Source organism: Mus caroli, unplaced genomic scaffold (genome assembly GCF_978045245.1).
Source record: "Mus caroli unplaced genomic scaffold, Mus_caroli_1 scaffold_8, whole genome shotgun sequence".
In the NCBI taxonomy this organism is placed as follows: domain Eukaryota; kingdom Metazoa; phylum Chordata; class Mammalia; order Rodentia; family Muridae; genus Mus; species Mus caroli.
In genome coordinates, this window is record NW_028227263.1 from 18,764,153 (window position 1) to 18,790,534 (window position 26,382).

At 50.4% G+C, this 26,382-nt stretch overlaps 3 protein-coding genes across 11 annotated transcripts in view; 2 read left to right on the top strand and 1 right to left on the bottom strand.

Annotated features, from left to right (window-relative positions):
- The window catches only part of Mvp (major vault protein), a 30,298-nt gene extending 19,987 nt beyond the window's left edge, over positions 1-10,311 (top strand). The window contains exons 6-15 of the mRNA XM_021166373.3: positions 933-1,027; positions 1,293-1,529; positions 3,640-3,921; positions 4,645-4,889; positions 4,971-5,168; positions 7,251-7,637; positions 8,248-8,364; positions 8,726-8,852; positions 9,502-9,690; positions 10,065-10,311. Coding sequence (XP_021022032.1) covers positions 933-1,027; positions 1,293-1,529; positions 3,640-3,921; positions 4,645-4,889; positions 4,971-5,168; positions 7,251-7,637; positions 8,248-8,364; positions 8,726-8,852; positions 9,502-9,690; positions 10,065-10,196 — 2,009 coding nt within the window. The 3' untranslated portion in view covers positions 10,197-10,311. The remainder of the gene's footprint in view (positions 1-932; positions 1,028-1,292; positions 1,530-3,639; positions 3,922-4,644; positions 4,890-4,970; positions 5,169-7,250; positions 7,638-8,247; positions 8,365-8,725; positions 8,853-9,501; positions 9,691-10,064) is intronic.
- A 6,346-nt stretch (positions 10,312-16,657) lies between these two features.
- Cdipt (CDP-diacylglycerol--inositol 3-phosphatidyltransferase) lies at positions 16,658-20,791 on the bottom strand. The gene is made up of 6 exons (XM_021168012.2): positions 20,325-20,791; positions 20,089-20,223; positions 18,713-18,866; positions 18,142-18,223; positions 17,737-17,818; positions 16,658-17,605 (listed from the first exon to the last, which is right to left on the bottom strand). Exons 1-6 carry the CDS (start codon positions 20,365-20,367, stop codon positions 17,460-17,462), a joined length of 642 nt encoding a protein of 213 aa, XP_021023671.1. The 5' UTR covers positions 20,368-20,791; the 3' UTR covers positions 16,658-17,459.
- Positions 20,792-21,047: 256 nt separating this feature from the next.
- LOC110298651 (putative protein T-ENOL) lies at positions 21,048-24,528 on the top strand. 9 transcript variants are annotated; one of them, XM_021168014.3, is made up of 6 exons: positions 21,048-21,138; positions 21,739-21,823; positions 22,046-22,196; positions 22,435-22,468; positions 22,643-22,700; positions 24,246-24,528. In XM_021168014.3, the coding sequence occupies exons 2-6, from the start codon at positions 21,743-21,745 to the stop codon at positions 24,279-24,281; spliced, it is 360 nt and encodes a 119-aa protein (XP_021023673.1). In that variant the 5' UTR covers positions 21,048-21,138; positions 21,739-21,742; the 3' UTR covers positions 24,282-24,528. The 9 variants fall into 9 exon arrangements, 8 of the variants coding, with proteins under 8 accessions (XP_021023673.1, XP_085697437.1, XP_029335963.1 ...); XM_085841311.1 differs by lacking the exon at positions 21,048-21,138 and adding an exon at positions 21,202-21,222; XM_029480103.2 differs by lacking the exon at positions 21,048-21,138 and adding an exon at positions 21,288-21,306.
- Positions 24,529-26,382: the final 1,854 nt, after the last annotated feature.

Sequence of the window (26,382 nt, forward strand, 5' to 3'; positions counted from 1 at the left end):
TGACCCCATGTCGGTTCGAGATGATAGATGTATTTTATTTAGTCCCCTGACAAGAGTGAGACTCTTACTGTTCCCATTTATCCACAGCAAGACTGACACACTTCCCTAGGGTATGTGGCCATGCAGGGTAAGACCGTGATTTGCTGCTGGGCATGCGCACTACTCCAATAAACAAAATGACTTTCTCAGGTCCATGAGAGGCCCATTTACCCATTGCAGGAATATGAAAAATTAGTCTTTGGTGCTTAGAGACAACATCACAGGGTGCAGCTGTAGCACTGACGTGACATTCTAGAAGGCCCTTTGTGGTTTTTGACTTTTGAGATAGGTTTCTTTCCCTGCATAGCCCAGGTTGGCCAAAAACTCCCTGTCCTCCAACCTCAATCTCCTGAATGCTGCGAATATGGGTATGTGCCACCATGCCCAGCCTCTAAGAGTTTTAGGTTTGTTTTGTTTTTGTTTTAAAAGATTTATTTATTATATGTAAGTACACTATAGCTGTCTTCAGACACTCCAGAAGAGGGCGCCAGATCTCGTTACAGAGCCTGCATTCACACCATGATAGCGTCTTCCTGTCCCCACTCTGTAACATAAACTGTGGGCACTGGACACATGTTACCTGGTTCTAGATCTCGTGGTTGTGAGCCACCATGTGGTTCCTGGGATTTGAACTCAGGACCTTCGGAAGAGCAGTTGCTCTTAACCGCTGAGCCATCTCACCAGCCCCCTATTTTTGTTTTTTTTTAATTCTTCTGGGAAAGAGGTTAGTTTTCCTCTGGCCTCAGAGAAAGCAGTGGCTTCAAGGACCTTGTTAGGTGCTCAACTCTGGGGACAGTGGCTTTTCTTTGCCTTCAAAGCCCAGCTGGTCCTGGTCTCTGGGCTGGCACGCAGTGATGGTGGGTGACTGGCTGTCCTTCCTGCTCCTGACCCAGGTGAGGAGTGGCTGGTCCGATCCGTCGGTGCTTATCTCCCCGCTGTCTTTGAAGAGGTGCTGGATCTGGTGGACGCTGTGATCCTTACAGAAAAGGTTTGTGCTTGGGTGTGGGGAGAGAAGCCAGCAGTGCTCAGAGGGCAGACAAGGTGCAAGGAAGGAGCAGGCAGCATCCCTATGCGTACTAGAGAAATCAGGTCAGATCTCCCGAGGAGAGTCCTGGAGCATCCTCCAGGGTAGGTAGACATTGTCCCCGAGACCTGGGATCAAGTTAGGGGCCTATGGTGTTCCCAGATCCAAAGCACGGGCAGCAGGAAGGTGGCAAGAGGCCTCCACAAGTACCCTGTGTCTCCACCTGCAGACGGCCCTGCACCTCCGGGCTCTGCAGAACTTCAAGGACCTTCGGGGAGTGGCCCACCGCACTGGGGAGGAATGGCTAGTGACGGTGCAGGACACGGAAGCCCACGTCCCGGATGTCTATGAGGAGGTGCTGGGCGTGGTACCCATCACCACCCTGGGTCCTCGACACTACTGTGTTATCCTTGACCCAATGGGACCAGATGGCAAGAACCAGCTGGGACAAAAGCGTGTTGTCAAGGTAAGGCCATCTCCACCTCAGAGCTGTGACAAGAGAGACCCTTGAGCAGCAAGCGGCCTTCTCATCTGTCTTGATCCCGTCTTCCAAACAACACATATGTTTTAGAAATACCTTAGGTTTATATTCCTGACACACTGTCCTATGTGCTTCCCCTAGGCCTTAGGCTTATCCTGAAGTTCCTGGAACTTGTTCCTCCATGTTCTGGAACCTTTGTCATGCTGCATAAAACAAATTTCACAACCCCCAGCACCCATGCTCTTTCTCCCCTATCCTGCCTCCTGTGAGAACTGTTAGGGCTCAGCAAGCTACCCCTACAAAGGCAGGGACTAGATAGTTTAGGGCTTGTGTGGATGAGATTTCTGCTGAAGTTATCCAAATAGGCTATTACCACAGCATCATGGAGACAACATGGAAGCAAAACTAGAAACGAGGTGTGTGGCGGGTACACTGGGGAGGTTAAGGCAGGAGGATCAGGAGCTCCAGGGCCATAGTGAGCTTTGGGGTCACTCTGGATACATGAGATCATCTCTAAGGAAAGGAAAAGAAAGGAAGGGGTGAGGAGGCTTAAAAGTGGAAACAACCCTTGCAAGATGTGGTGGCGCATGGCCTGAATCCCAGCTTAAGCTCCGGAGGCAGAGGCAGGCAGATCTCTGAATTCTAGGCCAGACTGGTCTACAGAGCGAGTTTCAGGCCAACAAGGATGACTTAATGAGACCCTGTCTCAAAAACAAACAGAACAACCTAAAATGTCAATCATGTGATGGATTGGTATTTAAAATGTGTGGCTGTGAATTTGAGGCCAACTTGGGCTACCCAGCAGGAACCCTTCTCAATGGGTAGGGAAGTCAACAAAACGGGTATCTGTACTCTCACTTACCTGGGAGGCTGATACAGGAGTCCAGAAGTTCAAAACCATTCTGGTCCCATATCATCATTGGGAGCAGGTCAGATTTGACTACCCTCAAATCCTCAACCCCAAATCCTCAAATTCTGCCATTATCAAGAAAACAAACAGTGGGAGAAATGAAACAGCTATTTTTATAGGTGTTTCCCTGGCCATCCTAAAACTCACTCTGTAGACCAGGCTGGCCTCAAACTCAGAAATCCACCTGCCTCTGCCTCCCAAGTGCTGGGATTAAAGGCGTGCGCCACCATGCCCGGCCTCCCTCAGTCTACTAACCTAGTCCTAGTTCTGGAAACTTCTAGCCTCTGGACAGTCTAATTTAGGCCTAGAATGTTTCCAGCCTCTGAGGCATATGCTCACTCTTTATTGTTCTTTCTGAGCTCAGCTCTTCTGGTTCAAGCTCTTCTCTGTGCTGACTGATTCAAACTGGCCTCTTTCTCCACCTCCGACTGAATTGCTCTGCTTGGCCTCAAACTAACTCTGGCAATCTGTTCTCATCTTCTGGCTCCTTCTCATTCTCTCGCTCAATCTGTCTTCCCCCTGTGTCTAGTGTATTCTCTCTACAACCTATCTCTGTAAAAGGCTCCCATTAAACCTCCTTTTTTGCTTTCTGCGCTGCTCTCTCTTAAGTAGCCTCTCACTTTTTTCTCTGTTCTTGTGAGGGTTGGGCATATCCTGTTCTGTCAAATCCTTCTCTGAGTGTCTGCCATTTAATTAGATGTCACTTTCAAACATGGGTGCTTCCTTCTACAAACTAACTCTACTGTCATTGTTTAGGATTAAAGGTGTGTTTTAGGGCTGGTGAGATGGCTCAGTGGGTAAGAGCACCCGACTGCTCTTCCGAAGGTCCAGAGTTCAAATCCCAGCAACCACATGGTGGCTCACAACCATCCGTAACAAGCTCTGGCGCCCTCTTCTGGAATGTCTGAAGACAGCTACAGTGTACTTACATATAACAAATAAATAAATCGTTTAAAAAAATGTATAAAAAGGTGTGTTTTAAGAGCATGTCTGTATTTCAGCCAGAGTAGCCATATTGCTGGATTAAAATCCCTCTACACAGTATGGGAATGGGAACGTGCCACCAGAAGACCTGGCTCAAGGTCATGCAATAGTGGCAAGCCAGGAGGCTATATTGAGGCAGTACGGCCCTCCCATAGTCCGAGATACCCACCGTGACCTAACGTCCCCTTTTTTCCCCACTAGGGAGAGAAGTCCTTTTTCCTCCAGCCAGGAGAGAGGCTGGAACGAGGCATCCAGGATGTGTATGTGCTGTCAGAGCAGCAGGGGCTCCTGCTGAAGGCATTGCAGCCCCTGGAGGAGGGAGAGGGGGAGGAGAAGGTCTCCCACCAGGCTGGAGACCGCTGGCTCATCCGAGGGCCCCTGGAGTATGTGCCATCTGCCAAAGTGGAGGTGGTGGAGGAGCGTCAGGCTATCCCTCTGGACCAAAATGAGGGCATCTATGTGCAGGATGTCAAGACAGGAAAGGTACCAGCTGTGGGATGGGAGGTACCAGTGGTGGCTTCCTCTGGGCAAGCAGGTAGAGCTGATGGAGAGAGGCAGGTTGGAAGAAGACTCATACAGCAGCAGCCAGGTGGCCATGTCATACTCCATTTGTCATCTTTGTCCTAAATACCTAATTTTACATTTCAGAGACTCCAGCTGAGAGGATGGGCTAGGCTTTAGGACAGGAATTCTGCCCTGCTGCAGATGTGGTCTGAGCATAAAGGTCTCGGCGGACTTTTGCTGCTTCACCTAAACCTTGACCTTGGTTTTACTGGGATGACACTGCCAACTTTCCCCCTGAGACTCTAATGTAGAAACAATTCAGAGCCAGAGGCAGCACTCGTGTCTATGAGGCGCTTCCTGGGATCACATCTGAAGTTCTGATACACACCACATTGCTTCAGCAAAGGAAAATCCTAGAAACAATACCCGGCACTTACTACATACCAAGTGCGGTTCTTTGAATTAGACATGTGAGCCCTTCCTCATTCTGTAACCCCAGATGGCCCATTGTACAGATGAGCAAGTGAGGCAGGAGCAATAGCTTGAGAAAAATCGAGCAGACGGCTGGAAAAAGCTGGAATGCAGTCTTCCTGCAGACACCTGCTTTAACCAGGACACTGAGCTGGCCCTGGGCAGGGTGGGCTCAGGGCTACGAGGGATGCTGGTTCTCCCTCCTGCCCTCTCTGAAAATGCCTCTCCTAGGTGCGGGCTGTGATTGGAAGCACCTACATGCTGACTCAGGATGAAGTCCTGTGGGAAAAGGAGCTGCCTTCTGGAGTGGAGGAGCTGCTGAACTTGGGGCATGACCCTCTGGCTGACAGGGGTCAGAAGGGCACAGCCAAGGTCCTTCAGCCCTCAGCTGCAAGGAACAAGACCCGAGTGGTCAGCTACCGTGTCCCCCACAACGCAGCGGTGCAGGTGTACGACTACAGAGCCAAGAGAGCCCGGTGAGCCAGCAGAGGCCTCTGCGGGGTCCCGGGGTCCCCAGGGAAGCTCTCAGGGTGGCTGACTTCCAGCTCTCTCCACAGTGTGGTCTTTGGGCCTGAGCTAGTGTCACTGGATCCCGAGGAGCAGTTCACAGTGTTGTCCCTTTCTGCTGGGCGACCCAAGCGTCCTCATGCCCGTCGTGCACTCTGCCTGCTGCTGGGACCTGATTTCTTTACTGACGTCATCACTATCGAAACTGCAGATCATGCCAGGCTGCAGCTGCAGCTGGCTTACAACTGGTGAGGCTGCGGGCTGGGTGGGGGGTGGCAGCCTCAGAAACAGAGGAGGGCCTCCAACTTAGACAGAAGGCAGGCCTTGATGCCCTAGCCCACCTTGTTTATTACTGTCGTTTATTACTGCAAGGTTTGTTTTGGTTTTGTTTTTTGTTTGTTTTTTATTTGTTTGTTTGAGACAAGGTTTGTCTACAGGCCTGGATATCCTGAAACATACTCTGTAGACCAGGGCTGCCTCAAACTCACAGCAATTTACCTGCCTCTGCCTCCCCAGTGCTCAGACTAAAGGGGTATACCACCACTCCCGGTTTCTGCAAGCTTTTTTTATTTTTTTATTTTTATTTATTTTTAAAAGATTTATTTATTATTATACATAAGTACACTGTAGCTATCTTCAGACACACCAGAAGTGGGCGTCAGATCTCATTATGGATGGTTGTGAGCCACCACGTGGTTCTGGGATTTGAATTCAGGACCTTCGGAAGAGCAGTCAGTGCTCTTAACCGCTGAGCCATCTCGCCAGCCCTTTGTTTTGTTTTGTTTTGTTTAAGAAGAGTTTTTTTCACAGCCTATGGGCATGAGCAGTGTGAATAAGTGGTCAGAGCACCTGCCCAGAACAGACTGCTGAGTCCTGTCCCAGCTGTGCTGTGTGCTGTCTGGGGACCTGCACAGGGAACGTTGTGTTTTCTTCCTTTCCCCTAAATGGAAAATGAAGATCGCCTACTTCACGGGGTGCTGAGAGACTTTAATGAAATAGTTAAATACTGAGGTGCTGGAGGCAGATGAGTAACATTTCTTCAATGATGTAGCCACCCATAAATTACCCATACTCCCTACCCGATGCTCATGCAAACAGCCCTAGTTAAACTCGGTGGGTCATTTTTTAAAAGCTATGGAGCTAGGAGCAAGGTTGGGAACAAAGGGTCCATGGGAGGGAGAGGAGGATAACAGAAGGAAATTGGGTATGATCAAAATACATTATATGTATTTAAGTATATATAATGTATATATAAATTCATGCACATATATGTATATATGTGTGTATATATACACACATACATGTATATTATATATAATATAAACACATATGTGCACGTATATGTATATATGCATTATATTTGTTTATATATTTATATACATATATGTATATATTTATATAATTTATGTATTTATATACATATATACATACATATATATGTATGTATGAGATTATGAGATAATAAATAAATAAACTATTTTTCAAAAGAGCAAGCAGGGCCCATGAAGTGCACTAAGCACCACCTGGCAGCCTGAGCTCCTCCACAGACCCCACGGAAAGGGGGAGAGAGGAAACTGACTCCATCGGATGCCATGGCAGCGCCCCTCCACACTATGTGGGCAAACACACACAATAAGATTTTTTTTTTAAAAATTAATGGCTCAAAGCTGGGCGATAGTGGTACATGGTTTTTAAACCCAGCACTTGAGAGGCAAAGGCAGGCCTGAGTTTGAGGCCAGCCTGGTCTACAGAATGAGGTCTACAGAGATAGCCAAGGCTATACAGAGAAACCCACAGCACATGGCTGTAATCCCAGCTCTCCAGAGGTAGAAGGAGGCAGATCAGGTATTCAAGGCCAGAGTCCTCTGAAAGAGCTCAAAGCCAGCCTGGGTCTCTCGTGTGAGGAGCTGCACCAGTGTCTGAGCCTGTTCCAAGTTCCTCACCTTGTGGTGGAGAAGAGCTAGCTAGCACTGGGACTGAGGTAGATGGGGTGCTGGCCTAGTGACAGTTAAGAGCACAGACTTTAGAGCCATCTTGCCTGGGTTTCAAGTCTTGGCTTGGCATATATGGTGTGATCTTTGGTATGCCCTGGGATTTAGCACCGGGGACCCTCTATTTCTTCTTCTGGAAAATGGGATAATACGCATCTCCACCTGGGGAACTCTGGGAGGATTTAATGGAAACAGGGGCTTGCGGGGCGCAATTTAACATCTCCATTGTAGGAAGGAATTTCCATTGAGCCCCAGAGGAGGGTGTTCAGATGCAGCTCGGTAAGGGTATCACTTCTTGTGGGAAAATAGCTTCCCCACTCTGGGCCTCTTTGTTCACAGGCACTTTGAACTGAAGAACCGGAATGACCCTGAAGAAACAGCCAAGCTTTTCTCTGTGCCCGACTTTGTGGGCGACGCCTGCAAGGCCATTGCGTCCCGAGTCCGGGGGGCTGTAGCCTCTGTCACCTTTGATGACTTCCATAAGAACTCAGCGCGTATCATTCGCATGGCTGTTTTTGGCTTTGAGATGTCTGAAGACGCTGGTCCTGATGGCGCACTCCTGCCCAGGGCTCGAGACCGGGCTGTCTTTCCCCAAAACGGACTGGTCGTGAGCAGTGTGGACGTGCAGTCAGTGGAGCCTGTGGACCAGAGGACCCGGGATGCCCTGCAGCGCAGTGTCCAGCTAGCCATCGAAATTACAACCAACTCCCAGGAGGCAGCAGCCAAGTGAGTGGCGCAGGGACCCGGGGGGAGCAGCTCAGCTGGGGCCAAGACCTGAACACTGAACTACGTGGCACCCACAAACAGTCTGCCTGTTGCTGTCTGCTCCACAAGGGTCTATTCTCTAGAATAGCATGACTAATAAAGCTGTGAGCAAGGACAGCATCCCGGTTCCTATCTCCCATGGCTTCCTACCCTTTTTGGGCGCCTTCCTCGCTCTCCAGGAGAGTCGGGCTTCCCTGTCCTCTACCTTCAGCTTGTTCCCACCTTGGGCCTTTGGAACTTCTTTGCCCAGTGTAATTTCCCAGCCCCAAGGTCACCTCCTTGGAGAGCCCTTCCTTTATTTTCTCTAGCTACTGTTGCATAGCCCTCTTTCCCTGCTCACCCACTCGCTCTAGGTGCTCATCAATGCCCTAAAGCACCGCAGCCTGTTTTCTTAGCATCAAGCATGTCTGTCTTCCGTGGGCCGTGGCTGCTCACAGCTTGCACACTGTGCTGGGTCCCAGTGTATGCCGAATGTTCGCTCGCTCAGAGAGGGGGGCGGGGTCAGTCTCTACTCCAGGGGCTCCTTTCTTAGCTCTAGGTCACCCTCTCATCTGCCCCTGCTCTTACCCAGGCACGAGGCTCAGAGACTGGAGCAGGAAGCCCGTGGTCGGCTTGAGAGGCAGAAGATCTTGGACCAGTCAGAAGCTGAAAAAGCCCGCAAAGAACTTTTGGAGCTTGAGGCTATGAGGTGGGTCAAGAAATGGAGGCAGAAAGACTGGCCGGTTTGAGGGTCTTGGAAAAGCTGCTGGGTTGGGCAAGTGGGGGTTGAGAGGCAAGCAGAGCATGCTGTGAGGCATAAATCAAAACCCCAGAAGGGATGGGGATGCCGCTTAGCAGTAGAGAATGTGCCTACCATGCACAAGGCCTGTGGCTCCATCCCTGATAATGGAAAAAAATTAAAAATGAAGGCCCAGCAAGATGAAGGTAGGTGAAGGAGCTTGCCGCCAAGCCCGATCCCACATAGTCACACGTTGTCCTCTGACTGTCATAGTGTCCCTGGGTAGGCAGGCGTCTCTTTTAGGCTGCCCCTGACTCTGTTTCCCCTGCAGCATGGCTGTGGAGAGCACCGGTAATGCCAAGGCAGAGGCTGAGTCCCGGGCAGAGGCAGCGAGGATTGAGGGAGAAGGCTCTGTGCTGCAGGCCAAGCTAAAGGCACAGGCGTTAGCCATTGAGACGGTAAGTGGAGGGGCTGCTGCTGGGGCACTGGGGCCTGGAAGGGGCCTGCTTGTTAAAGACTCTGAGCCAGGCAGTGGTGGCGCACGCCTTTAATCTCAGCACTTGGGAGGCAGAGGCAGGCAGATTTCTGAGTTCGAGGCCAGCCTGGTCTACAGAGTGAGTTTCAGGACAGCCAGAGCTACACAGAGAAACCCTGTCTCAAAAAAAAAAAAAAAAAAAAAAAAAAAAAACCAACCCAAAAAACCAAAAACATCAACAACAACAAAAAGGTTCTGAAACCAAGTGGGGAACTGAGTGGCCTGACAAGCCCTGCTCATGCTCCCTGCGGTTTGCCTCAGTCCTGTAGCAATGCACTTAGAACAATCCCTGAAGACAGGGCATCTTGCAGTCATTCCCCAGATGAGCTTCACTGCCCCATTGCCCACTTTGTTGTGTTTTACATCTGTGACCTCCCTTCATACCTGAGGCATGTATCACCTCCCAAGGCTTGAATCAGAGGACTCCTTCCCGAGGTTCACTAGCTAAATAGTGGCAGAGCTAGGATTTGCACCTGAGAGTCCCTTCTGCCTCAGTTCTCTTCTTTCAGAGTTGCTGGCCGGACAGTTCCCGGGCCCCATGACCTAAAACCAGCCTGGTCTCCCTTTTCTAGGAGGCTGAGCTGGAGCGAGTGAAGAAAGTGCGAGAGATGGAGCTGATCTACTCCCGGGCCCAGCTGGAGCTGGAGGTGAGCAAGGCTCAGCAGCTCGCTGACGTGGAGGCAAAGAAGTTCAAGGAGATGACAGAGGCACTGGGCCCTGGAACCATCAGGGACCTGGCTGTGGCTGGGCCGGAAATGCAGGTGAGAACAGAAGACACGGGAGGAGATGGGTGTTTGCGTCGGAACCAAGAAGGCTGAAGGCAACCACAGTTGGGGAAGTGTTGGAGGATGGAAAGGGGTGTGGGGTGAACTGCTCTGTGACCTGTCACTGAGCACTGTGTGATGTCTTAGACCCTGCAGAGCCAGCAGCACTGCTAGGGGGACAGTAGCAGATGAGACATCAGTGCCTCAAAGGAAGTCAAAAAGAACAATACGATGAAAAGTGATGGTGGCACCTGAGAAACCACTTGGTTTAGGGAGGGCTGCTCTGAAGGTCGGCTCCCTGGGGAGGCAGCTGAGGTAAATGGCCATTTCTGACGGTGTCTTCTTGCTGACTTTATCCTCCAACCCTGCAGGTGAAACTTCTTCAGTCCCTGGGCCTGAAATCCACTCTCATCACAGACGGCTCGACCCCCATCAACCTCTTCAATACAGCCTTCGGCTTGCTGGGGCTGGGGTCTGACGGTCAGCCACCAGTACAAAAGTGACCTGGCGTCCCAACCCCAAGGAAGGCTTGCTTTCCCAGGCCCTCTGAAGCAGCCACTCTGTGCCTTAGGTAGACACTGATTGCACTGACGATGGATAAATAAAATGACAACTGTAGACATTTATGGTTTTTTTTCCCTCTTATCTCCAGCCTGGGCGATCAAGGATCTTCGTGGTGACCTAGAGAAGGTACCCCCTCAAATCTTGGTAAAATTATGAGACTACTTTGGTCTCCAAGGAAACAGGGAGAAAAGTATCCCAAAGCCACAGTGATAAGCACGGAACCCAGAGTCTTTCAAGCCCACAGCTTAGACTGCACCTCCTTAGCCCCTGGGTAGGCAGAGCCGGCTCAGTATGAGCAGAACACCTGAGAGCACTCCCGCCCTTGCATTGGCTCTGTGGCTCGCAGCTGGTTTTTCCATGAATCCTGGCCACCTAGTTGAGGAGTCACCTCAGGCTGCAGAGCCTGCTTGGCCTGCCATGGGAGACTCTCCTTTGGCACCACCTGCCGGCCTCACAAGCAGCCTGCAGTACCAGCAGGTGTGCCAGGCCTGCCCTGGGCACGGCTGTGCTTGCCTCCTCTAGGGAAGAGGACCCTGTCAGGGGCAGCAGGATTTAGAGCACACTCTGCAGCTTCCGGTCTGGGCTCTTAGGGAGGACTCTACTTGGTAGACGATGTAAGCTCAGCCAGCTTGGAAACACCAGTGGGGAATAGGGTGCTGGGTTTTAGGCCAAGTGGAGCTTTAGGCCTGCCCCATTACCACTGTGGAAGTAAAATGATCCTGGGGTGGGGAGAGAAAATGGAGAAAGTTCCCTGTGTGTCTATGAAGGCAACTGACTCAGTCCCTCCTATCACCTCCCGTGAAATGGGCCCATGCTACCCCAGATAAGCAAGGTAGGTGATGTTTTTGTTCCTTTTACTTCCTGAGTGCTTTTGAGCTGTACTTGTATGGTTGGTGTCTCTTCTAAAGCCTGAACATAAGGCCTTGGGTCTGCCAGTATTAACTCACAACTCACATTCGGGCTTGGTGTGAGTCCCTACCTAGACCTTCCCGAGTCTTTCCTCAAGAGAACTAATTAATTTACAGCACCTCAACTTGTCCCTGCTGCCTATTAAATGCTGTGTATTACCAAGGCCCTCTGGGACCAAGTAAGATTGTACGTGGTGGCTGTTCAGGTCTCAGCTACTGGCTCCTACAGTTGTCCTTGGACAATAACCACACCACCACGGACAACTTGTTCACTGCCTAACTTGGATCCTGGACTTTGTACCTACAAATGACTCAAAACCGGTGATTCCCCACCGCCTTTGTCATGCTAGATGTCTCCCCCATGCCCACTCCCCACTGCCCTGGGTTAGGGATGGAACCCATGGTCCTCACAGCAAGGTGCCCCACCACTGAATTATACCCTGGCATTTGGTTTTCTTGCCTCTTCTTCCTTACCCACTCCCTTCTCTCTCCACCCCCCCCCCGCCTACTCCCCCTCTCCCGCCCTTCCCTCCTTTGAGACAGGGTCTGCCCATGAACTCAGTCCTCCAGCCTCCCTGTGCAGCTTTAGGATCATGGCATGTGGCATTTGTCCATCAGCTCCTTCTTTCCTCTGTACTGCCAAAGTGCAGCTGCTCCTTGTTGGAGGAGACCCCAGCATGTGACCAGTCTCCTTTTAGACTCCAGCCACAATCTCCAGGGAGCAGTGCTCCCCCTATCTTCTCTGAGATCCCCTCCCTCCAGAACAACTGCTCAAGCCTCCCCTTCACACCCTCCTCCTCCCCTGCCCACTTTTTCTCACCTCTTCGAAAAAAATAGAAGCAGAGCGGGCAGGAAGGCTCTTTCCTTCCCAGCAGCAGATCAACACACTGAGCAGCTGAACTGGCTGTCCCCACCACTGCACCCAGCAAGGATTTCTCACCTTAGACCCCAATCCCACCCATCTTGTCCTGAGAGCTGACTGCGAAGCCCATCTGCCTCTGTCTTCCTCTTTTTGGGGCCCCATCCATCAGTCTGTAAACTCCTCCAACTCTATAAAAACAAACAGGTAAGACTCGTTCCCTGTCAAAGAGCATGCGGATCTGAGTACATAAAAAGGCAGCTGTGGGGGCTGAAGAGATGGCTCAATGGTTAAGTGCACCTGCTCTTCTTCCAAAGGACCCAGGATCTATTACCAGCACCCACACGGCAGCTCTCTATAACTCCAGTTCCAGGGGATCTGATACCCTCACAGTGACATACATGTAGTGAAAATGCCAATGCACATAAAAAAATCATCTTTTAAAAATTTCAACACTTGGGAGGCAGAGGCAGGTGGATCTCTGAGTTCGAGGCTAGCCTGGTCTACAGAGTGAGTTCCAGGACAGCCAAGGCTACACAGAGAAACCCTGCCTCAAAAAAACAACAAAACAAACAAACAAAATTTCAAAAGGCAGCAACTATGGCCAGTTTGTAAGGCTATAACCACAACACCTGGGAGCAGGGGACAGATCTCAGGGCTTGCTGGCCAGCTGGCCTAGCCAAAAACTGTGGCTGTAGACTCAACGAGAGGCCTTGCCTCTAGAGAATAGGATGGGAAGTACTAGGGCAGGACACCAGAGTCTCCGTCTGACCCAAGAGCTCCCCGACTCCTATACCCATTCCTGACTTTACCTTTCTCTTGTTCTTCACAGCCAGATCCCTCCAGAGTCCTCTGCAGTCTTAGCTCCCATTACTCACACCTCGTTGGCTTTTCAGACCGTCATAGTTAGTGTGTCTCCAAGGCTATTCAGTTCATCCTGCTCCTGTCCTGCCTTGCCTGTCAGTTGACAGTCTTTCCACACTGGGCTCCCATGACCACACACTCTATTCTTTTTGCCTCACCATTGGCCTTTCTGGGCTGTCTTTTCTACATAGCCCTCAGGACAGCCCCCCATCCCACCCCACTCCTGCCCAAACCCCCTTTTCTCCTACCTACATTCTCAGCCAGCACCACTGGCCTCAGAAGCCACTTCTCTAGCCTTACTGTCACTGCTGATCCCTGGGTTCGCTTCCAGATATGTTACAGCCAATGAAATGCTGGGGACCACTATACTCTCTTCTCTCTTTCCATATAAAAGTATGACCAGTAATATCCCACACACAAGTTACCCCCCCCCCCAGCCTGCATCCTAGATGGAAAATGGCATAGAGGTAAACCATGATAGACAGTACCGAAGAGGAATGTGTATGCCATGGAAGACTAGGGTGCTGGGTGTTATGACAGCTTCAGGAGCCCGACCTGAGTACTGTGTGTACTCCATAGGGTTTACAGTCCCAGGCGGTAGGGAAATCACTCTAAACTGTATGCAGCAAAGACTGGTCCAGCCTCATCTATAGTTTGTTGCAGGACAGCCACAGCCACACAGTAAAGTTCTATTTTGGCTTTTTAAGACAGGGTCTCTTTATGTAGTTCTAGATGTCCTCAAGTTCACTATGTAGAGAAGGTTGGCCTTAAACTCAGAGATCTGCCGGCCTCTACCTCCCCATCTCTAGGACTAAAGACATGCACCACCATGCCTGGTTGAAATCCTTTTATTTATGTGCATGCCTGTGTCTATTGAGTGCAGGCGCCGAGGAACAACCTGGATTCCTTCCGGTTGGAGTTACTGGTGGTTGTAAGCTGCCAGGACTGGAACTCTGATCCTCTGTAAGAACAGCAAGGGCTTCCAGCAGCTGAGCTACCCCTCCCACACTCAGGGTCACTTTTAACTGCGGCATGAAACAGAGAGCGCCCAAAGGAACAGCTAGCTGAGGATGTCTATCTCCAGCCCTTCCCAAGACATGGATGAACTGCTGCCATGTCTTGCATTTTACCAGAATGAACATAGTTAATTTCTAGGAAATTATTACAATCATCCTTCTCTACCTGTGGTTTGAGGGCACACCCTCAAAATGGAACCCAAGATCTGTCCAGGACCAAATTCCAGACTTCTTCCCTCCTGCCTCCAGGTCAAAGGCCTGTGGGTCCTAGGCTGTAAAGGCATGTCTTGCACCCTGCAGGCTCTTCCAGCAGTGGAGTCCAACCACCAAATGGCAGACCAAAGGTCCCACGCTGACTTGAGACTCAACCTCAAGGGACACAGAGGCTCTTCTCTGCACATGCCTCTCATGCGGGGTTAGCCTTTCAGGCTTCAGGCCCTCCCTCAGGTGCAACATTCTGCTCCAAAGCCTCCACTCTCTCCTTCCCCATCCCCCCTGTGAAGATCACACATAGCCAGCTGCACTCTTTATAGGGATGCTGCTGGTATCACCATAAATGATCACAGCCAGGACCCTAGAGTCAGTCAGGACTGTGGGAGCAAGGACAGCAGAGGACACTTTGGCTTGAATGCTCAGAAGATCCATTTGGTGGGAGTGATGGCTACTTCCAGAAAAGCCCTTAGGGCCTCCTCACCCAACCTCCCACCTCCACTGCGACAGACCAGGCAGGGGGTTGCCATCAGAAATGAGATCAGCTTTGTGTGGGTCACATACCAATACCTCAGGCCTTCCACGTGTATTCCGCACACGCCTCCCCGAACAGGAGGAGGAAGAGTTGCCAACAGTATCTTTAGGTCATGGCAGGACCTGGTTACATGAGGAACAGAGGGCACTCCATGTTCTAGAAGTTTACTGACATGAAACAGCAAAGGGGATGGCCTTTGGAGCCAAACTGGCTTCCACTCATTATTTGCCTCCAGACAAGCACAGCAATAGACAGTCATCTCACAGAGGAACACGCCCAGGAGACAAGATAATGCTCTTTGGGTGTGGTGGGGCACACCTTTAATCCCAGCACTTGGGAGGCAGAGGGATTTGAGTTCAAGGCTTCAAGGCCAGCCTGCCTGGTCTACAAAGTGAGTTCCAGGATAGCCAGGGCTATACAGAGAAACCCTGTCCCGAACCCCCCCACCCCCCTAAAAAAAAAGCACTTTTATAGCCATAAGAAAATAGAGGTCTAAAGCCCTACTGAGCTCCTCAGGCTGCCCAGCTGGCTGGGGGTACCTCAGCTTTCACCAGCTCCTACACCCCAGCACTTAGTGTTCCAGACACATGGATCAAGATCTATTTCAATCTCTTGTAATTGCCTGGGTGCTCTCTGGACCCCTGCCTCTGTGGGCTGTTTGTTCTGCCAAGAGCAGTAACTTCCCTCCCTGTCCTCACCAGCTATCTCCTTAAAATATCAGCACCTCATCCTACTGGGTGCAGTGGCACACACCCAGCATTCAAAGATCTGAGTGAGGCAGGAAGGTCTTGAGTTTGAGGCCAGCCTGGGCGATATACAGTAAGATCCTGTCTCCCCAAAGCCCAACATTGCACCTGAATGCCAGCTTTCCCAAACAAGTTGTGTGAAACAGCCAAGTCATTATGAGGATAGAACAAATCATGTCTGCCAACAACGCCACCAACGGGGTCTAGCGCTGCAGCCCAATGCACTTCAAAATGAAGGAGTTTGCTGGCACCTACTGTAGTCTTAGCACAGGGAGCCGGAAGCAGGAAGATCAGGAGTTCATGCCCATCCTCTGCTCCCTAGAGCGGCTGAGACCAGCCTGGGTCTCAAAAAGCCAGAATAAAGAAAGCCGGTGCAAGCTGGTGGTGGCACACGCCTTTAATTCCAGCACTCGGGAGACAGAGGCAGGCGGATTTCTGAGTTCGAGATCAGCCTGGTCTACAGAGTGAGTTCCAGGACAGACAGGGCTATTCAGAGAAACCCTGTCTCGAAAAACGAAAAAAAGAAAGCTGGTACAAGGTAGTGACATGTCCCCATAGTCCCATGGTCGGCTCATTTGAGCCTAGAAAGAGTAATATAGGAATGCTGTCTCAAAACCAAACCAAACCAAACAAAAAAACAAAATCATATGGTGGCATATCCCAGCACTCAGGAGGCAGAAGCACACCACTTTGGGACTCAAGGCCAGTGTGGGCGGTGAGACCATCTCAAAAATAAATAAAAATAAAAAGCCTTGGGGCTAGAGTTGGCTCAGTGGTTAAAAACACTTGTTCTTCCACAGGACCCCGTATAGTTCCCAGCACCCATATGGCGGCTCTCAACTTTCTATAAATCTAGTCCAGGGGATCCAATACTTTTACAGGGACATGCAAGCAAAACACCAATGTACTAAAATAATAAATCATTTTCAAAAAAGCAATGAAAAGTCCAAAACAAAACCTTTCAGTTGGTATACAGTGTACACTAACCCTTAAGTTGGTATGGTGGTAGACAGTGAAAAAGGCCAAAGTAGGACCAGGAGTTCCAGGAAGCAAGGTGTGTGGTGTGCGGGGTATGTGTGCATGTGTTCGTGCAAGCATGCATGTGTGCTTGGATGTGTGTGTGGCTACAGGGTATAGCAGGGTCAGGTTGACACAGACACAGACAGACACAGACACACATACACACACACACACACACACACACACACACACACACACACTACACACTCTCGGCCTAAGGACCATGCTCTGAGAAAACCATCCATCTTCCCATGAATATTTATTAAGCAGCTACCACATGCCAGGCTAGTTTTCACTCTAGGCAGAGACAAGAAAGACGTAAGTCTGCTCTCATGAAGCTCACATTCTCATGAGGGTAGAAAATATCAAGGTTACAATCAAAAGTGGCCAGCTAGAGACATAAAGCAGGTGGGCAGAGACAATGCCTGTGAGCCACAAGGCCTCTCGAGGTCACTGGAACGACAGGGAGGAGCCAGCCACCTTTGGGAAGGTGGATTCTAATCCAGCTCCTTTGGACCCTGGGCCATCATCTAAGAGTGTCTCAAAGTAAACACATCCAAAAAGACTGAAGGTGTCCCCCTTTATTATGGAGGTATCCAGAGCAGGACAGGAGATAGGAGCTTGCCTCAGGGAAGGATCTAGCTGGCCCCTTCCCTCCCCAGCCTGGTACCCCAGGTCCAATGGCATCCGTCTGATTCCTTTGCCCTCACATGTCCCCAAAGTCTCACTCCAGACCCCAGGACTGAGGCAGCAGGATGTGTGGCAACACCCAGTCTTCAGTCAGGCCTCCCGGAGCACCAGCTGGATGGGTGGGGCCTCCTGAGCACCCTTCCTGCTTGGCAGTGCCAGGTCCTTGGGGTCACAGGTTGGGTCTAATCATCAGGATTAAAGAGATAGTGACAACACCAAACAGAAGGTGACCCCTAATCCCAGCAGGTTAGAGAACACATGAGAAAGACATGACACTGGGACCTCTTAGGAGGAGAGGAGTCACGTGGTACAGTAGATACCCAGGGCAGGTGGATAGCTGGGGATGGGAGAGGATCATTTCTTCTTGGCTCGGTCTGCTGCATCCAGGGCAGCCATGTTTCTTGCAGCTGTGATGAGGTGGATGACACTAATGACGGACTTGAGCAGCGCGATGGGAGCTGTGACCCAGAGGCCCATCCGGAAAAGGCCCACAGAGCCGACTACGGGGAGGCAGGGAGAAAGATGGAAAGCAGGGGATGGAGGAGTGCAAGAGGGAGGCCCCTCTCTCCCCCCAGGCAGGGCAGGGCAGGGCAGGGCAGGGCAGGGCGGAACCCCACCCCCTTTTCTTTACCTAGTGGTCCCTCGGAGAAATTGAAGAGATACAGGAGGCAGTAGAAGAGTTCATTTCCAGCACACAGGGTGAACAGAGCAGGCTGCACACAATATAAGACTGCCTAAGGCGTAGGGCCATGTCCCTACGGTAACCCACAGGGACTTCTGCCAGACAGGAGAGTGCCTCGCAGCCAGCTGCACACTGCACTATACTGCATACTTCTTTGGTTTCTCTCTGTCTCCACCAACCCCCCTAGCCCTCTCTCTTGGGGCTTCACTGTCACTGCTGCCACGATGATGTCCCACCAATTATCCTCCATGGACCACTCCTGTTCAGACGGCTGTATAGCATCTCTCCTGGCCAGGGTTCAACCTAAGACTTCCTGTTTTCAGATCAAGTCGAGTAGGGGCAGGAAGTGCTTACCCTAGAGGTATAGTAGATCCGAAGCACAGGGTTTCCAGACAGGTCGATCATCTTGTGACTCTCACTGCCTCGCACCACAGAACTTGGGGAGAAAAGCATGGGACTTCATGAGCGTTCACTGTACGGAGGAACTGGTGTGAAGCTGAAAATTGTATCTTGTGCAAAATCATACAGTTCCCTAGGTGGGGCAGAGCCAGGACTGCCCTACACAAAGCACCCACATCTTCCCCCATTTGGAACCCTAAAGTATTCAGCCAGGTCCATGCTAGAAATTGCTCACACCACCTATAAAAATGACAAGCCCACTCAGAGACACAGGGATTACCCAGGGGCTTAAGGACAGCGGCATGCTGGGATATGCCTATAATTCCAGGAGTCAGGAGGCTGACGTAGGAAGACTGTCATGAATTTGAGGCCTACCTGAGCACATACTAAATTCTTAGCAAGCCTTGGTCTACTGTCTCAAGGAGAGAGGAAAAAGAAACCACCCACAAGCCTGAAGCCATCCCAGTCCCCGCCCCACTGTAATGCCTTCCACTCATCAGCAACCCCAGCATCAATCAAAGCAAACCTGTGCAGATGCAGCCAGTGACTGGCCACGTCTAAGCTCATGCTGAGCTGGAAGAGAAGGGTGGCTCGTGGGTAGAGCAGGGCCAGGTTGACCAAGAGACACATGGTGGCGCAACGGTCCGTCAGCATGTCGAGCATGGCCCCAAATCGGGTTCCTGAAAAATGATGATTACTAAGTGGAAAGGGACTGTTTGGCATAGTGGACCCGTGACAGGTACCCACTCTGGCCTATCACTCCAGGCTAACAATAAAAGGAGTTTGAAAGTGTCTACCATCTACTGCCAGAGAAGGAAAGATGGTGAGGCCAGAAGGGCACGAGTTATGAGGACAAGAAAGGAGAAGGCATGGGGCTATGGTAAGAGAGAGGTATTGGAATGGGAAAACTCTATCTTCAACTCCTCTAACCCAAAAGCAGGCCCCAAAGAAAGGCAAGAAGACCCAAAGTCTCAGGGGCAATTTTAGAAGTGGATCTGGGGAACTCGATTACAAAATTAAGTCAGAGCTCCAAACATCATCTGCTTTCCTCCCACCGGCACCAACCTCTCTTCCAAAATCCCTAATGTTTGTGCCTAGCACATAGCAACTACCTAGTGAACACCTGTTGAATGGGATTGTTATTTACTTACATTTTTAAAAGTTTATTTATCTTCTATGGTCTCAGTGTCTATCAGCATATATATATATATATATATATATATATATATATATATATATGTATATATACACTACATATATGCCTGGTGCCCACAGAGGCCTGAAGAGGACAGTGATTCCTTGGAACTGGTGGTTGTAAGCCAATCATGTTGGTTCTGGGAATCAAATCTAGGTTCTCTAGAAGAGCAGTAAGCATTCTTTTGGGTTTTGTTGTTGTTGTTTGTTTTGTTCGCTTTGTTTGTTTTTGAGACAGGGTTTCTCTGTATAGCCCTGGTTGTCCTGGAACTCACTCTGCTCAGAAATCCGCCTGCCTCTGCCTCCCAAGTGCTGGGATTAAAGGCGAGCACCACCACCGCCCGGCAGCAGTAAGCATTCTTAACCTCTGAGAACAAACTCAACCTTCAGCCCCAATCACTTATTTTTGCAGGATTTTACGGTGTAGTCCTGGCTCACGTGGTACTCAATAGGACTTCTGACTTGGAGCAATCTATCTACCTCATCAGTGCTGGCATTACAAGCATGAGCCATTATGCCACACCCGAATGGAATTCCATGCTCACAGCTATGCAGGGTCTAGGTCTTCCACACCCATCCCAAACAGAGATCAATCTTCAAGAGCAAGCTTATATCCTAGGCAGTTCTCAACGAGGTTCTGAGAAAGCAGGGAAAGGACAGAGGATGGTGGGACCCCAGTTAGTGCTGGTGGTGGTAAAGTTCTGTCACCTTGATTAAGGGCTCGAGCTGCGTGTCCATCAAAAGCGTCTAGGAGTCCGCTGAGTAGATAGAAGGAGGAGGCCGTGAAGGGGCAGCAGGGCATAAAGTAGAAGGAAATGATGGCGAAGACAATCCGGGCATAACCTTGGGATGGGATGGGAGAGGTACAGGGTGTGATTGGGGAGCCAGCTTAGGGTTTCTCGCCCCCCCCCCACGCTGGTTTTGGGGCCGCAGGCAGCACTCACCGATAAGGTTAGGCACGAACAGGAAGATATTTTCCTCTGGCATCTTGGCGACTCCCCTTGTCGTCTCGGCCCAGGTCTGGAGGTGCAAGGTCTTGGTCCCAGCCGTACCAGCTTGGTCTCACCTTTCAGCCCGGGGCATGAGCCGCTCCACCTGAGCCCTGGGCCCAGTTCCCCCGGGCGATCCCAGCTGTTAGAGCCCACAGGGCGCCGGGGTGCGGGACACCCCTGGGCACAGCTCACGCACACCTGGCCTTCCGATGGGCAGGAGCTGACGTCTCCAGCAGCGGGCTCCGCAGCTCCGCTGCGCCTGGCTTCTGGAGCCTACTCTTCTGTCCGGGACGTTAAGAACATCGGAAGAAGGAGAGAGCGGCTTTTAAATATAAATAAATTAATTAAATAAATAATGGCTGAGGTCCCTTTAAGGCCGGCCTGCTTCCTTTTCCTGCCGGGGCCCCTAGGCTTCGGCTCGTACCAACGCACAGAGGGAGGGGAGAGACTCGAGAGCCAGCCGCAAGGGAAGAAACTGGAAAGGGAGCAGCAGAAGAGACCTGAGAGGGAATCTGCATTTTGCATTTCACAGAGGGCGTAAACTCCTGGAGGCAAAGATAAGGCGTAGAGATTCCTCCGTCCCGAGTCTGCGCCTCCCCGAGAGATTGGGTGACTTAGTACAGCCCACATCGCTTCCCCGCCCGCGACGCTTGCGATCCTCGTCGCTCTCCCGGACCCAGGCTGGGAAGAGGTGGCTAGAGAGGCTCCGGGCGTGCCTGCCGCTTGCTTCTAGCGCCGCCCTGGTGGTGGGAGGATTAGAGCCCAGGTTCCACCTTAACGCCTTTCCATCTCCTAAATGCCTTGATATAACTCTGGGGTCACCGCCTCCAAGAAGGAATCAGCAGAGCCAGTATGGCACGCTAGGACATTGTCCTTAGTTCTAGAACCTCTAGTCTCCTAGCAACGGAACCATAGAACTTCCGTAAACATTTAGGTCTTTATAGCAATTCGGAGCAGCGCTTCCCTGGCTCTCCCTCTTCCCAACCTTCTTTCCCTGACTCCCAATCCCCTGAGGCCCATCATAGGGTCCCCTTAGAACTTTCCGTCCCCCCTCCTGCCGAACCCTAAGATTTCAACCAATTAGCCGGGTCGGGGACTGCATGTTGGCTATCTTGCCTAAGGAAGTGCCTTGGCAGAAAAGGAGGAAGAAGGGCTCTGGAGGGAATAGGGAAGGGAGTTGTTCTGAGAGCCCCTCCCTTCAACTTAGTAGGCAAAACAACCAATTTTTTCAAGGACAGAACTGAGACAGTAGGATGTTTGAGCTATAGTTATGGACTAAATAAATCTGGGCCCGGGGAGTGGCGTGAGGCGGAATCTTGAGGGGGTGTGGGCTGGTTTCTCAGTCTAACACAAACTTCGTTTCCAGGGGGATGGCATCCACATCTGCCAGGAGTGGGGACAAAAAGGACATCAGGTCATCTCAAGCTGCCGCCTCCTTAGGTGGAGGGCAGGTAAACAACAATGGAAAAGTGAAGGAGATGGGAAGAGCCAGGCAGGGAGCCCTGTCTGAGCCATGAGCCTTGAGCCTTAGCCTTGAGCCTTAACCTTAAGGCCCCACAGACTGCTTTCCGGGTCTAGGGCCTTCTAATACCAGATTCCCAAGCCAGAGCCTGCAGCCTGGAAGACACCAGACCAATGGGAATTTGCAGACTGAATTCTAACTTCCTTTTCAGAAAGTCTCATTATCCTGCTCTGAAGAATTCCTGACCCGAATCAGCACAGAACTTACAGACGAAGCACTGTTTATTGCTCGCTCCCGTTTGAGTCCTCTGCCCAATAAGGAAAAGAACACAAAAGACCAAGGGACTCAGATATCTAGACATGGTGAACGCTCTCCTTCTTCATCTAGAGACCAGTCCCTGACTCCCTTCCAACCATAGCTGCTCTCCGCAGGAATCTGCCAATGTTTTCCTGCCTCCTTGCCCATCCTAGGCACAGTGCCCCTTAACTTCCAACTCACTCATTGTCACTAGCCAGGAACCCCCTTGTCCCTACCTGCTCTAGCCACAACTTTTCTAACCATGGGGAAAGTTGTTCCTTTAACTGGGGCCTCTAATTCCAGTGTTCTTCACTAAGACCCGAGGCACTGACACCCGGTGAGTGAGGCTCTGTCCTTCTCCCAGGACAGAGGAGCCTGTGGGGAGAGAGCAAGGGTTGACAGCATCCCAGCAGGGTAGGGGGAGTTTTCAACCATGAAGTTCTATTCTATTCCCTCCTGATGCTCCACTTCCTGATTCTCAGCCTATTCTGTTGTCTTCTGTCATCTCCAGCTCTGACAAAAATCGAACCCGAACCAAGGCACACCTTCTGCCTTCTCCTCGTGAAAAGGTTTGTATGAGGTTATTCAATTCCAACATTTCCAGCTTCCCCTGTGTGCCGTTCCATGTGTTAGGAGTTAGATGTTTGGGGGGACAGAATGCACGGTAGAGACTCAGCCCTATAAGAATTCAGGGGGGTTGTGTGTGTGTGTTTGTTTGTTTGTTTGTTTGAGGTAGTGTCTCCCTATGTAGCATGGTTGCCCTGGAATTTGCCATGTAGACCAGCCTGGCCTTGACATCACAAAGATAAACCTGCCTCTGCCTCCCCAGTACTAGGATTAAAGGTGCTCACCACCATGTCCAGCAGAATTCAGTTTAGAATGAGACCAGGACAAATTAATGGTCAGTGACAACACAATATGGAATGGTGCCTACCTAAGAAGAGAAAACAATAAGACTATTTTTACCCCATTCTCATCTGGGCTAGGAAGGAAAGGCATCACAGAGCTTCCTGAAGAAGGAAACACCTAAAGAAAAAATTTTCTAGGGAAACAGCTCTAAGTATTCTAAGCGGTAGGGATTGTATGGGCCAAGGTACAGAGGTATGTTAGTTGGGGAGGTTGTGAGTACCTGGTATGCTCTAGGACCTGCCAGGCATGGTGGCATATGCCTTTAAGCTCAGCATTCTGGAGACAGAGCTGGGTGTGCAAGTTCGAGGTCAGCTTGATCTAGAGAGTGAGTTCCAGGACAGCCAAGGCTACACAGAGAAGCCCTGTCTCAACAGAAATTTAGAAAGTATACATACATAATAAGAGAGGCTGGAGAGATATGGCTCAGCAGTTTAGAGCATTTGTTGGTTTTCCTGAGGACCCAGATTCCATTCCTAGCACCCACAGGTAATGGCTCACAATGGTCAATCCATAACTCCAGTTCCAGGGGCATCTGATACCCTCTTCTGGTCTCCACAGGCCCCAGGCACACAAGTGGTACACAGACCTATATGTAGGCAAAACACCAATACACATAAATTTTAAAATATACGAAAAGTGTGATGTGGCAGCACATGCCTTTAATTTCAGCTTCAGGAGGTAGAGACAGGTTGACCTCTGTGAGTTCCAGGCCAGCCTGGTTTACAGAGGGAGTTTTAGGTCAGCTAGAGCTATCTATATACTACCCTATAGGTAGTCAAGTAAATAAATATTTAAAATAAAAAGCAAACAAACATTAGATAGGAAGGGGTGAGTGAACTGAAGGAGTAGTTGGCAGATGGGTTAATGATGAGTGGGTATGTTAGCTCAGCATGTGCTAATCACTTGCTGTATGCCGGCACTGTCCTGGAGTGCAGCTCTGAGCAAAGTAAAGCCCCAGCTCTCAAGTGAGAGATGATTGGGAGGGGAGATGGATGAGTAACGAGTGGGTGATGAGGTGGACAGAGTTGAACGCTGGGAAAGGAGGGTGTAGGTGGCTGTGTGCCTGGAAAAATGGGTTATGTGGATAGGTGGAGCATGGGGTCTATGCTCAAGGGTGGTGTGTGGCTTGGATGGCCAGGCGAAAGACGCAAGGAAATGACAGGAGCCCTAAGTGTAGAGAGTCACCAGCTCTTCTTTTCTTCCAGGGACCACTCCCCAACAGCCTGACAACTGGAGGATGAGCTTGGCCCTCCCTAATACTGCTCTCTCAGCTTCTTGCCTTCCCCCACTATGTCCCTCAGTGAAAACCTCAAAGCCCCTCTTTTGCAACTGGCTACGCCTCTCATCTTGGGAGGAATGCCTGGTCATAAGCAATGCCACCTTTGAAACCAAGAAAATCTTCTGGAACTGTTGCGGGGCCCTCCACCCTCCATGGGCAAACGCTACTGAGAAGAAAATGTTTCAATAAAGAACCAGGATCCTCTCTTCCCCGAGACGGTGGCAGTGTCCCTTCCCGAGACGGTGGCAGTGCTCTGGAGGAGCTCCTGGAGGGGGTGCCTTTCTTCTAGAGGGAGACAGTGCATGTCAGGATCTCTCTAAAATCCAGTTGTCGGACACCTGCTAGAGCCAAACCCACTGCCTGGTACCTTTTAACTAGCCCTTGCATCCAGGAGGCCACTCTTGATGGTCAGGAGAGCCTTTGCCTTGGGTTCTGAGGACCCTGGGCCTCTGCTTCTCCCTCTGAGCTTGTGGGGTGGCATGGTTAAGAGAGCGTGTTGACTTGTTACCAGACAGAGGTGATGCGGGAAGCCCTGAGGGGTTTGTATTTGTGGCCTGACAGAGGTGATGCGGGAAGCCCTGAGGGGTTTGTATTTGTGGCCTGTGGCTCCTCCTTTGTTCCTCTGAGGAAGTCCATTCACCTTTCAGCCTTACTTTCCTTAACTGAACACTGAGCAGCCCGGCAGTGGTGGCGCACACACCTTTAATCTCAGCACTAGGGAGGCAGAAGCAGGTAGATCTCTGTGAGTTCGAGGTCAACCTGGTCTATAGAATGAGTTCTAGGACAGCTAGAGCTACACAGAGAAACCCTGTCTCAAAAAACCCAAACAAGCCGGGCGTGGTGGCGCACGCCTTTAATCCCAGCACTCGGGAGGCAGAGGCAGGCGGATTTCGGAGTTCGAGGCCAGCCTGGTCTACAGAGTGAGTGCCAGGACAGCCAGGGCTACACAGAGAAACCCTGTCTCGAAAAACCAAAAAAAAAAAAAAAAAAAAAAAAAAAAAACCCAAAAACAAACAAACAACCTCAAAACTGTAAGAAATTATCCCAGGTTCCCAAGTTCCTTACAAGGATTAAAAAACCAACGGAAGGTGGGTTATCCCTCTTAATTCTGAATAATCTCAGCACTCAGTAGGCAGAGGCAGGAAGATTGCTTCCAATTCATAGCATCAAGCCAGTGTGGACTACACAGTGACGTCCTGTCTCAAAAACAGAAGGCTAAAAAAAAAAAAAAAAAAAAAAAAACCTACAATGAACCACATAGAATCCTACCCACTCAACAGGCTCCTGCTGGAGGATCTGGGGTTCAAGACCAACCTGGACCCATCTCAAAAACAAAAGTATTCAATACAAATTTACTTAAGCTGTAATCAAGGCCATTTTGAACGAGTCTCCCTGAAATTCACCCCTTTTTAAATATTTAAGCATCGTTTCAAACATCCTGTAGACATGCAGGTGGAGAACATGATTTCAAGTTAGTAAAATTCAGCTCATTTGATTTAAAAAAACTAGTCAAATAGGCTAGACAGTGGGCGGGATTATAAACCACACAACCTACTTATACATGACATCCTGCGTTCAATTCTCAGCTCCAAAAGGAGGCTCTGATCTGCTTATAATATAGATCAAATATTATGGGGGAGGGGCATTCTTGGTAGACATGTAACAGCAGTATGATTGACATGGCAGGAAGCTAGGCATGGTGGCATACACCTATATTCTCAGCACTTGAGAGACTGGGCAGGATTTCAAATTCCAGGCCAGTCTGGAGAATAGCATGCTGATGCACACCTTTAATCCCACCTCTTGAGAGACAGAGGCAGGCAGATCTCCATGAGTTCAAGGCAAGTGGTGTGTGTGGTCTACAGAGCAAGTTCCGGGACAGCCAAAGCTACGGAGTGGAACCCTGCTTCCTGGGCTAGAGCACTAAGGTGATAAATAAGCCACAGAGAATCAGCAGGAGAAAGGACACAATGCGCAAATGTTTGCAAACATTTTCAAAAGGGAAACTGCTCATGAGACGAATGGAAGGCTCAGTGCTCCCTGGGTCTGTGAAAGGGTTTGGC